Below are 12,883 nucleotides of genomic sequence, written 5' to 3'. Positions count from 1 at the left end.
TTTGTTAACGGTCTGCAACAAGATACGTCGTACAGACACCGAGAATGAGCTTTTAGAAATTTGTATAGTAATTTGACATTGCTGCAACATCGCAGAGCCTGGTTGGTGAATTTGCATTTTTTTTTTTTAAATTTCACTTTCCTAGTAATTTGTTTTTGTGGTATTTGACAGAAGCGTCCATCTACAACGGACTGCAACTTTTACAAAATGGCTCTTCCCCACGGATAGAGTGAGCAGCGAGGGACTAGGTGACTTCCGGCATGCTTTGCAGGCTCTGAGATTCTCTGATTCTCTGAAACTCAAGTACAGAGGTGTCCTGTCCGTGGAGGACAGACCCTGGTGGTGTGGCATGTGATCCCTGCGGAGGATCCCGGCCAGGTCCTTGGCATTTCCTCATGTCGCCTGTTTTCCAAGCTCAGCGCAGTGTTTCTTTCCCAGGCAGCATTCTGGGTATTTCAGACAAAGGTTGAACGTATCAGAGGGAGTTCAGCCTCTGCTGATGCCAGGAAGTGCCAACTAACAAGAGAGATTGCCAGACGGAGAGCCTTTGAGCGCACAGCCTCGAAGGCGTCCACACCGGGTCTAGGCAGCCATGTCCCTCCGTCCCTGGTCCCTGAGCAGGATTTGACTCCACTGAGGCAGCCACCTGTCCCACTGCTGAGAAGGAATAAGCCAGGCTGCAAAACAGGCCAGTGAGAAGGCTTCCTGCCTCGCGTGCCCCACGGGGGAGGGCTGGGTGATAATGAACCAAGTGCAGTCACAACAGGAATGGGGCCAGCTGGAGCCCGCCCACGTTTGACCCACAGTAGTTTGGCAGGACCCAGACTGCTGGGGGAGTGGTCAGAGATGAAAACAAGTCCAGCCTTCCCCCTGCAGTGGCGGTCTCTGTTGTTCTTGGCCCCCGGAGGGCTGTCACACATGCTGGACAGGGCTGGTGGGGATGACCCTGGGCATGCAGTGTGGCAGGACCCATTTCAAATCTTGCCTTCTTTCTTCTACCCCCTGCCCTTGGTGCCTGGTCCAACACTGGGCAGCTGTGGGTCCCCTTCCATCAATGCCTTTTCACAGGTTGATGGTAAATGTCCCCTGTTCTGAGCTAGAGGTATTCCCTTAATGATAGAAGCTCTATAGAACACCTCGTCATCTATACTAAATGCTAATTAGGTTGGAAGAATCACAGAGAAAAGGGCTTGATATTGAATAACCGTGTGTTAAACGATCTTCATACATCCTTTGGAAATCAGCCACTCCAGTGTTCAAAAAGGATACGACTTCAGCTAAGCCGGATTTAATTGAGTGGTTAGATTTTGATTTGTGCCTGTGATTTACTGGATGACCTGAAGCCGCTTTACCTTTCAACTGGGGTAATTCGTTAACGAGGTTCTAGTTTGGCTGCAGGAGGACTTGTGATTGAGAATGTATCTAAGTGTGTGCGTGCTCACCTTTGTGTAAAAGGGGCTGCTTGATCAGGCGGGACTTCGGAGTTGTTCTTCTAGGGATGGAGATGAGCCAACCTGCCCTGGTTGTTCTCCCTTGCTGTCTAAGACAGAGGCCACCGCACACCTTCCCGAGACAGGTGTCTGGGGCTGGGGGTGGTGTCCATGGCCAAGGAACCAAAGCAAAGCTATTTGGTCAATCCAGCATTTGGATCCCTGACTGACCTTGTTAGCCCTGTTCCATAGCTGTTGGGCCTCTTGACACATTTTGTGAAACTGAACTTGAGTACAGGTGTTTACTGACAATGGGAAGGAAAAGAAGGTCTTTTGTGGCTACATCTGTGTACCATGGTCCAAGTCTATTAAGACACTAAAAGGATTCACCTTGATTAGATGCCTGGTACTAGCCTCTTCCCTACCCACCAGCCACAGATGGCCCCCCAGATTGCCTAGAACCACAATTACTCTGCAAGTCCTGCTTTCTAGCTACAGCCAAACTGAGATAAATTTCAGAGCGGCAGGGACCTGTTTAGTATATAGTCTGCCTCGGATATTGGAAAACAGAAACAGAGGAGCCGGCATCTACTCAGTGTGACGCAGCCGGACATCACAGCTCAGAGCTTGCCACCCCAAGTCCCTAGGGAAAAAAGACTTCCGAGAATGTCTCCCCGCTTAGGTTGGTTGGGTAGTTGGTCTTTTTCCCCTTCCCCAGGCACCCTGTGGGCACCCCTGGACACTGGATTTCAGGGAAATCCACTCCTGTCCACTCTTATTGTGTTATCACTTGTGAAGTTTAGCAAAATTGACTCTGCGGTCAGAGCACAGCTGTCCCTTAGACCTGGTTCATATCTTCCCTGATAGGGTAGGATAATTTAATTCTCATTTGTCCACTTTTGCAGCTAGAGTCACCTGGACACTGTGTGTGTGTGTGTGTGTACACAGGACAGAGAGGACACCTTATTGTAACCTCACGTAATTAACTCACTGCTCAGAACCACAGCAGCATCTGCGGTAGGAAAGAAAGGGGAAGCTGGAAGTGCTCACTGTGGCCGATCATATGTGCCAAAGCCCTGTTAGCATCTGAGCAGGAAGGCCCTCCAGGAAGAGTCAGTGTTGTCCCCCCTTCTTTCCTTAACACGAGGGGCGATGGCTGGGCATGGCGGCTGTGTCTCCTGCATGACCAGTATCTGGTCCAATTCCATAATGCTCAACAGGAAAGCCTGAGAGGAGGAAGGTAGCAGGGTAGGAGTTGAGAACACTTGGCCTCATGTGCTCCCATATTTTTTACTAGTTCACTAGGAAATAAAATGTGGCAAAGAATGCATGAAGGCAGAGCGTAAGGTTCGAGACTGATGTAGTGACCTGATTATCTGAAGACAAGTGAAAATGCTCCACATTCATTCTGTTGCACCTACGACCCCTCAGATGATTCCTGTGGGATATGCATCGGTGCAGTTCTTGTTAAGGTGGTCTGTAGGTTTCTGTCCCATGAGAGGTGAAGGGCCAGGGGGGTGCTTATGAACCTTGGTCTGGGTGGTTGCTCCAGAGTCGGGGCTGGAAATTAGTTCCCAAACTGGAGATTTTATTGAAGGGACTACCTGCTCTGTGCCAGACTGTCTATATCTGGCGGGGGTGGGGCGGGGTGGCGGTCCGTAATGGGCCATCTGAGCTGCACAGGGACAGGTAAACAAGGACTCTGAAAGAGTCGAAACGCATTGTAAATAGTTCTTCAGAAATGAGTCCCAGGAGTGTGCTATGAAGCTGGCTCTGTTTGCATTTGAAGCGTGGCTGCTGGGAATTCTAACTAGTACAACACTTTGGGAAGACAATTTGTAACTATTTAGCAAGAACCTTTAAAAGATTCAGGTCCTTTGAACTAGAGATAATTTTTTTATAGGAATCAATTCAAAGTTCAAAAAATGATGCTAATCACCAAGTTATATATTTCAGCATTATTTAGCTGAAGTGGAATTAATTTAAATACCCATTTGCAGAGGGATAGGGAGATAAATTTGGCATATTATGAAGCCATTTAAAATTTAGTTTATATGGGACTTCCCTGGTGGTGCAGTGGTTAAGAATCCGCCTGCCAGTGCAGTGGACACAGGTTCGAGCCCTGGTCCGGGAAGATCCCACATGCCGCGGAGCAACTAAGCCCATGTGCCACAACTACTGAGCCTGCGCTCTATAGAGTCCATGACCCACAACTACTGAAGCCCGCACGCCTAGAGCCCGTGCTCCGCAACAACAGAAGCCACCGGAATGAGAAGCCCGCGCACCGCAACAAAGAGTAGCCCCCACTCGTCGCAACTAGAGAAAGCCCACGCACAGCAACAAAGACCCAAGGCAGCCAAAATAAATTAAAAAATAATAATAATGAAATAAAATTTAGTGTATAAAGGCCAATATTCTAACCAATTCTCGTACAGTAACATTAAGTGAAAAAGCATGATACCGTTGAAACTTTTTACAATGCATAAAAAAAGAAATCCACCAAAAGACTAATAATAGCCATACTTGGAAAAAGGGACTAGATGCAATTTATTTATTTTTCTATTTAGCTACCTTTTTCTAAATTTTTTAAATGAGCATTCATTGCTTTTATAGTGGAAAAAATAAACTTTTGAAAATAGAAAGAACCCCAGAGAATTGTTTAGATAGCACTGAGGTCTGAGAACAGAGAGAGAATACCAGTAGTCAACCCCAAGGTCTTCAGCCAGCCAACCAATTACCTCAGCAGTGAGGGGGTCTTTCTCCGAGTGTGTTAATGGGTTTGCTTGGTGGCTGGACCATCTCATGACACATGCTGTGAGTGGGCCTCAGAGAGATGGCGTGTGAGTGGAGGGACCGACCAGCATGAGCCTTCCCTCACTGCTGGGATAAACCAGAATTTATTAAGAGCTTCTTACGAAGGATGTACCCTGTTTTGAACTAAGGATGATACAGAAGTGCAAAAGAAAAAAGTTGCCCCAAAGAACTTGCATTCTTATCTAGGGATACAACACTACTCAGACATATACACATGAAACAGTTCATGAATGTAACTACATTTATATACATATACTACATTATATATTATATACATATAACTACATTTGCTTGTGTATATATTTGTGTGTGTGTATATGTGTATATATAAATATACACCCACATATGCACATTCACACACACCTACATACCACTCTCTCTCAAATATATTGGTAGCTCGGACAATATATGGTACTTGTGTGGTGGAAAATAAGCACTTACTGTACCGTGTTAGTAGCATTGTCTCTGAATACAAAGGACGGCATATCATTGCAGATCATTTCAGTGGCAATGACAATGATTCCAGACCATGCCCATCTTCTCTCTTACTCATGAGCGGATGCTGTAGCGATCTGCATTTGCAAAATGCCACGCATAGCAATTTAAAAATCTTGATCATTTTGCCAAAACTGACTAGGCATGCTTAGGGTGAAAAGCTCGTGGTGGGCTTAGGAGACCCTGACACAGGTGTCTCATGTTTGGTTCTCACCTGGGTTCCTCCAGGTGCGTTGGAACAGCCCTCTTTGGGTTCCCGGGGAAGGCCCAGAGCAGGGAGCAGGCTGTGTGACAGACGGGAACCAGCAGCAACATGAATTTTGCTTCTGTGCTGTGCTTCTCAGCTGGTCAAATATCACCCAGGCAAACAACCGCCGAGAGGCTATCGCTCAAGCCGAGGACAGCATTGTTCTGACCCCTGAAATCCGGCCATGGTCTGAGCTCTCCTGCTTCCTCTTCTTGGGGCTTTAGGGAATGAAGGAACCTCCAGCCTGTTTGCTCAGTCCGAGAGGACAAATGCAGGCAGCTCCTTAGAAGGTGCATCTAGGGGTCCTCCCCCTACACCCTGCACAGGAAAGAAACCCCGGCGTCCTTTTCCCCTTCTCCGTCGTCTTTTCAAATCCCCGTGACTTTTTTCTTTTTTCTCCCTCAAAGCAAGCCAACAGATAGAAGTGTGAATAATTGATTGAGAGAAGCTGCAGTGACTAACAGTTCTGGTTAGAACCTCTCTCTCAGGAAGCCTGGGGAGGTGCAAGGGGAGGTGATCTGAATGACAAGCAGGCCCCTCTGTCTCCTGCCCTGGAGGCTCTGCAAGGGGGCGCCTGGAGCCTGTGACCGCCTGGCTGGGTCTGGGTCCTCAAATAGAGGCCTGTGCACTGGGTGGAAGGTGCAGGATCGCGGTAAGTTCTTCTCTGTGCTAATCTGATTTGGATCACACCAGGCGTGGTCTACATGTTTACTCCAATATGTGAGTGTGTGCAAAGTAGAATATGGGCTAGTGGTGTAAATTCTTTGCCTTATTAATATTGACGCCAGATGTTACCAGACTGTGTTCTACACAACTGTAATATCACTTGAAATTTCAATAGTTGTTTTTGAATAAAAGATTCTCTGGTCGGGGCTTCCCTGGTGGCGCAAGTGGTTGAGAGTCCGCCTGCCGATGCAGGGGACATGGGTTCGAGCCCCGGTCCGGGAAGATCCCACATGCCGCGGAGCGGCTGGGCCCGTGAGTCATGGCCGCTGAGTCTGCGCGTTCGGAGCCTGTGCTCCGCAACGGGAGAGGCCACAACAGTGAGGGGCCCGCGTACCGCAAAAAAAAGAAAAAAAAAAAGATTCTCTGGTCAAATTGGGGAAATGCCCTCTAGCCTTCTCTCTGAGATTCACTATATATGTAAGTATATTCAAATACCCTAGAAGTCTGGCAGTACATTCTTTGTCTGCATTTGCTTTCTCCAAACTTATTTGACCTTGATCACATTTTGGGTCGCTCTTTTTTTTTTAACCATCCTGTAAGGCACTGACCCGTAGTATACAGTTTAGGAAAATACTGGTAGGTGCAGCTCTGCCCTCACCTCATTGCTAAGAGACATGGTGGGACTAGAGTTGTGCGTTTGAATCCTGTTTCTGCCTCATACCAGCTGAGAGGCTTGGCGGGAGTCTCTGAGCCTCAGTTGCCTCATCTAAAACAGGGATAAAAACCAACCAAGCCCCCAGTTTCATGTACTATTTTCTGTACATACATACAGTACATAAAATAGGTGCTGTTACCGTGCTCGGAGTGTAGGAGATGCTCTGTAATCTAGTAACGGAACTGAATATAAATATAGCTGGTGGTAGGTAAAATTACCTTGTAGCTAAGCAGAGCTGATCCAGATCTGTTGTGGAAACATGAGTATCCAGCTCAAGAGACTTCTGCACTGTCCCCAGTAACCTGATCTCCCGCCTTATTCCAAACCTTCACTGTGGGAAGTTCTTCCCGGTATCTTGCCTAGTTCATGCTAGTTGGAATTAAAGCCATTTCCCCGTGTCAGCGGCTCCCATGCCAGCAGCGTTAGCATCACCTGGGAACTTGTTAGACATATACATCCCAGACCCAGACTTACAGAGTCAGGGACTCCGGAGTTGAGGACCAGCCATGGGGTTTTAGGAAGCTCTCCAGGTGATGCTGATGCTTGCTAAGCTTTGAAAAACACTGCCTTAAAGGATTGTCTCTATTGACTTAATCAAGAACTCTCAGAGTTCCCTCCCACATGGCCCTTCTCCTGATGCTTTAAATCTGTCCTATCTCCCTATGTCCTGTCTCCTCCCCACAAAGGACAGCTGTCTATTTCCCGGGTTCTTGGAATGTTGGCAGGTTTCTGAAAGTCAGGCTTATGAAATTCTTCAAGGCTCGCAACCCTCTATGCTTAGGCAACAGACTAAGGGATGCAGGGCCACATCACCTCATCTGCTCCTTCTACGCCTCCCTCCGCATCTCTGGGCAGGTCCTCGGATCCACCCATCTGCTTCTAAGTGCTGCGTTCCTGCCAGGGACTGGGTGGGTTGAGCCAAGAGGGCCGCAGTGTTGCAGCGGAGGAAGAACAAACTCTCGGGGGAGAAGTGCTAGCTGAGTGTGCCTCCCGGTCATTACTGTGGGGCCTGGTGCTGCCCTGTGCACGTGACTACATCGCTGCAAATTCCACAGGCTGCTGTCTGCGGGGAGCTGGGCACTAGATAACAACTGTCCAGAGGGTTATTTCTTGGGCATTTTTGTTCATTAAAAAAGTTGTCTGTCGTTCCCAGAAGCCCCAAGGGGAGGGGCTGCTTCTACTCCTGGAATCCCATATGGGGCCAGTTTCAGCAACTCTCAACCAATTCTCAAGCCATAAGTAAGTCAACACCTTATATGATGTGGTGAGCCTGCCTCGGGGGTACGTATATAGAGGAGATAGTGGTGGCTGGCTCCAGGATCATGTGTGCAAGTAGCAAAGGTCAGGCAAGAATTAATTTAAAAACTGGGCTCCAACCCAAAGCCTTGAGATCCAGTGTGTAGGCTAAGAAGGACGATCTACTGGAGGCTATCTTGCATTGCTTGGGAAATTCTCAGAGTTAATATGAAGAGCTATATACCCTAGGTTTCAGGAAGCCTGGGTTCTAATGTTGACTTTGTCACTGATGGTTTGTGACCTTGGGCAAGATTGTTTCTTCATTCATTCTTTTATTTGTTCCTTCAACATTGGATTAACACTAATTGTGTTCTTTGCACTATGCTGGTCGCCTGGGGATACATCAAAGAGTAAAGTACATCCCTTTTCAAAAGTAGCCCACGGTCTGAGGAGGGTTACAGAGCCAGGGCTTCCACGGAGGTACTCGCAAAGTCCAGTGGGAAGCTGGAGGACAGAGCCATGGGTGCTTTTGGAGAGAGGAATGCTTCTCTGACAAAGCTTTGAGATGCTCCCTCCATTTCTTCCTCTCCTCCAGTGATTTTTTTTTTTTTTTTTTTTGGCCACACCAAGCGACATGTGGGATCTTAGTTCCCCAACCAGGGATTGAACCCATACCGCCTGCAGTGGGAGCACAGAGTCCTAGCCACTGGACCGCCAGGGAAGTTCCTCCTCCAGTGATTTTATAAAAGCCAGGTCTCATCAGTGTAGTCCAAGTTCTGTCTTGTGTATCACAGGCTCCCAGCGTGAGAAGGGAGATGAAAAATTGCCTAGTTTAACCACCTTTGGATGCTTCCATACCTCCTCCTGCAATATACCCCCTTCCTTGCCCACACACAACCACTCAGCCAGGTTTCTGTCCAGCCTACATTTGAAGATCTGCACCAAATTTTATGGACATCTGTTACAAACAACAGAACTAATGGCCATGTCAGAACTTTTAAACAAGAGGACAGATACCCATTTCAGAATTGTGTCGGCTGCCATGTTGGTTTAAAGGAGACTCAGTCCACCTAGAGGTATATCCTGATACCCTTGAGTGGAATTCCAAATTTCAGTGGCTCCAAGAAAATCAGAGGTGGGAGGGAATTTTGAATATTCTAAGTCATTCTCATTCTCTCTTTCCTTAAACCCCATTTTACAAATGAGAGATCTGGGGCCAGGAGAAGAGAAATGCCTGGCCCACGATTGCAGTTTGTCGTGGTTGCTATTCATGGAACTTCTTGGAATGTCTGGTAGTTTCTCAGGGAATGGGGAACTTGTAAGGGCACTGCTCTGGCCGCTGGTAGTCGGGGATGGGCAGAGTCTACAGCAATCCGCCAGTGTAGGGGAGTCAGGATAGCCCGACAGCGCTGCATGCTTCATGCCTTCTCCTCAGACCACCCTGATGTCCAGTGGTTGCGCTATATTAGAGAGGGTTTGCGTTAACCAGGACGTCGGAACTCATCACCCAGAACGTGCCACACCCCAGCCATATGCCACAAGTGGTAAGAAGCTGGAACTCCGAATTAAGTACTCCTCCTCTTGGCTCTAAAGCACATCTCCAATCCTACATGGGAAGAATAACCATTCCCATGACTTGAGAGCGTTCGACCTCTGACACGTAAGAGAAAAATCACTTCTGCGAGGTAAGATGACGCTGAGCTCTGACAGTTAGTGCCTACACGCAGAGACTGTCGTGACTCCTGAGAATAACTTAGGTGCTTCTGACAGAAACAAGATAATTGGAGAACTTTAGGCATGGCATAGATGGTTGTACCGGGAGCACATGATGTTGGGGCCAGGGATGGAGTCACCTGGGTGTTGCCCCGACCTTCCAGCCTGCCATGCAGACAAGCAGGGCTGTGTTGGCAAAAGTTGGTGGATTGCTCTGAAGGCCCCGTGAGCCCCTCACAGGGTCTCAGCTCCCTGCTCTCAGTACCCAACATGCAGTCCTGAAGCCTGAGTGTTTCCCCTTTCTTTTCTGTCTTCCCAGACAGTGTTGGGAGAAACAGTGCTTCGGCACGCCAGTCACCTCGGCCCTTCCATCTACTTGGCCCGGGTCTCTCGCATTCTAATCATTACCACCAGCCCGCTCACAGATGTCTCCTGGAAAGCGAGGAGTGATTTTCAAGCAGAAAGCAGAACATACTCTGCTGGTTCTGTGCTGGTGGCCGTGAGGGGCATGAGTAAATCAAATGGTCTCTCCAAGCAGCGAAGCGCTGAGGCGAGGAGGGGGGGTGTGATGGGCAGAAAGAGCGCAGAGGCTGGCTCTGCGGATGCCATGAGGATGGAGTGCTGGGCCTTGGGTGAGATGCCTGGCGCCCCTGTCTCATGTGCTGTGTGGGTACCACAGGTGGGGAAGAAGTCACATCTTGTGCCTCAGTTTTCCTCCCTACGCAGGGCAGGACTGATCCTGTGTCTGGAAAAGCTCTGTGCTTATCAGAGAAACGCATTCTTTAAGTGCCATCCTATGAGAGTCTATAAACAGGAAGCAGAGGGCGTTCAGCTTGGGAAAAAATGATCTTTAGGACTGAAAGTTTTTGAAACGATTTCGGTAAGAAGAGGAGAGAACTTATGTATTTTTGGACCTGGCTCTTTTCCAAGTGGGTCCCAGTAAGCAAGGCTACTGGGTGCTGTTTAATAACATAAGCATGTCATATTCACCAGCTCTTCCTAAATGGCCTCTCCTAGCCAGGGGAGAGAGAGAGAGAGGTATTCTCTCATTGTCTCATACAGAGCATCTGGGGAATACTGTGTAGAATTTTTTTCCTGTGTTTTGTTTTTTTTACAAAATTCATGAGGCCGGGAGTGGAGTTTTTGCTGGCATTCATGTTTGGTGAAGAGAGAGCAATGCAGGCAAGATAAGTTTCTCCATAAGCAAACATTGCTCAGGGAGGAATTCAGCTCCCCCCACCGAAAGCAGGGAGGTGATTAACCCTGCTTCACACCCAAAAGCCAAAGGTTGACCTAGGGGAACAGAGGCGCAAGGAAGCTGGGGTGCAGGTGGGGCCTGGCTGGGGTGACGGTCAGCCTGTGTTCTTTCTAGGATAGTCACAGGGACAATGTCTTCTGATCCCAAACCCAGACCCGAGTCACGGGTGGGGACCAGTGGGTGAGCTCCGAGGCGAGGGGTGCTGTCTCCACTGCAGGATGGAGATGTGAGGAGGCTGGACGCCGGCACAGAGATTGATCCGGGCTCCTCACAAATGCTTATCACTGAGCAAATCGCTTCCTGTGAGCGGAGATTTCACAGCTGTAATTTCGTTTCCTTATGGTTGCTTCTTGCTGAAAGCGCCTTGCCTAACATCACTGTTGATAGTCATGGAGTTTGAAGGGCCTTCAAAAAAAGTACCGTACGGGAAGGTATTTGGGAGAGCAGAGTCGAGTGTAAATGAGGAGAAACAGCCACTAAGTTGGGATGCGGTGGGCGTGGGACTCCGCGGCAGGGCCCTGCGCAGAGCAGCCGCAGAGCCTGGGATGCCCTCCTCCCTCCCCTCCCTGTGTCCGCCTTTGCTTGTGCTCTGCCTTGTGGTGCAGTGGATCCTTTCCCCCCCGACCCCGGCTGTAAACCCCAAGGGCTTTTGCAGGGACTTTGAACAATCCCTGGGCTGAGGTTCTGTAAGTGTCAGGCACTTGTCTGAGGTCATGCCTGCAGACCTGCTATCCACGCCTTTCTACCACATGAACTGGAAGGAAATACCGCTCCCTGCCTCCCTTGGTTCCTGTTAACCTTTTTCTTTTCTAAATTGCATGCAAGGTCCCCCCCACTGCATACACGTATATCCCAGCAATTCTAAGTTGTGTTTTGCTCTGTTTCCCTGCCTCCCTGCTAAATACATCTTGTCTTTTCTGTCTTCAGCATCTTTCCCACCCTTTTGACTGTTCTGGGAGCTCCTTCGCAGCTCAGATGTCGCCTCCTCTCTGAAGCCTTCTCTGATCTGCCCCTCCCTCCCGCGTCGCCCTGGAGCAGGACAAATCACCCCGTTTCATGGACTGCTGCTGGGCTCCTCAATATTCCCAGGTTTTCATAGCTCACCTTGTTACGGTCATTTGATCAAGTGTCTGTCTGCTTTTCTTCCTGGGCCCTGTGTGAGATGCTGTTAGGCAGGGGCATTGACACCTGTGTGGTCCCCAGTGCACGCAACAGGAGTGCACACAGCATTTGTTTTTGGTGAATGGAGTTGAGGGCTGGGGAGCCCTGTCCACATGGCATTTTTCTCGAGCCTCCAGAGACTTTACCACTTCCTGGGGGACCACCAGACTTCTGAACCCTCAGGAAGATGTCTCTGTGAGTTTAATGATGTTGTTCTATAAATTTATTTTTTTTTTATTTTTATTTTTAATGGCGTTGGGTCTTTGTTGCTGCATGTGGGCTTTCTCTAGTTGCAGCGAGCGGGGTCTACTCTTCATTGTGGTGCAGGGGCCTCTCATTGCGGTGGCTTCTCTCGTTGCGGAGCACGGGCTCTAGGCACGCGGGCTTCAGTAGTTGTGGCACGTGGGCTCAGTAGTTGCAGCTCGCAGGCCCTAGAGCGCATGCTCAGTACTTGTGGCACACGGGCTTAGTTGCTCCGTGGCATGTGGGATCTTCCCGGACCAGGGATCGAACCCATGGCCCCTGCATTGGCAGGTGGATTCTTAACCACTGCACCACCAGGGAAGTCCCGGTGATGTCCTAAATCCTTCTTAGGGCTGGGCCAGGTCAGAGCTGGGGAGTGTTTGAGTCCCTGGAGGATGCTCAAAGGCAACGACCAAGATGACGTGGATCTAGATGAGTGAGTCTAGTCAACACCTGCCTAGAGAAGTCTCTGCCTGACCAGGCGCCTTTCCTACCATGGCCCCACCCGGGCCTCCACCAGGACTCAAAATCCCAGCTACACTCTCTGCTTTGGAATAAGGAACACAGACAGGATGGGGGCATCCACATCAGAGGCCTTGCTAAAGGGAGCTTGTGCTGTCCAGGAAGGAAATGGGGAGGGCAGGGAGCACGTCTGCCTCTGTCGGTCTTTTCCCGTGAACTCTTTTTTTTTTTGGAGTATAGTTGCTTTACAATGTTGTGTTAGCTTCTGGAGTGTTTCTCTGATACCTTGAAAAGGACAGAGAGTTCGTTCTGGGCAGAAATTAACTCGTCAGGTAATGGCCGGAACTGACTCTTGGTGCCTTGCCACCTCATGTGTTTTTTCCCTGGAGAAAGCTGGAGCACTTTTGTGGATTTAAGAGCAAGCGTGCCTATTTGAATGGATA

General features: G+C 49.1%; 1 protein-coding gene across 1 annotated transcript in view; it reads left to right on the top strand.

Annotated features, from left to right (window-relative positions):
• The window catches only part of PLXNA4 (plexin A4), a 200,903-nt gene extending 188,686 nt beyond the window's left edge, over positions 1 to 12,217 (top strand). The window contains exon 4 of the mRNA XM_060020913.1: positions 11,502 to 12,217. Within this exon, the coding sequence (XP_059876896.1) occupies positions 11,502 to 11,567 (66 nt within the window). The 3' untranslated portion in view covers positions 11,568 to 12,217. The remainder of the gene's footprint in view (positions 1 to 11,501) is intronic.
• The last annotated feature ends 666 nt before the right edge of the window (positions 12,218 to 12,883 follow it).

This window comes from Delphinus delphis, chromosome 9 (assembly GCF_949987515.2).
Source record: "Delphinus delphis chromosome 9, mDelDel1.2, whole genome shotgun sequence".
NCBI lineage: Eukaryota > Metazoa > Chordata > Mammalia > Artiodactyla > Delphinidae > Delphinus > Delphinus delphis.
This window is presented reverse-complemented; position numbering and strand designations above follow the sequence as displayed.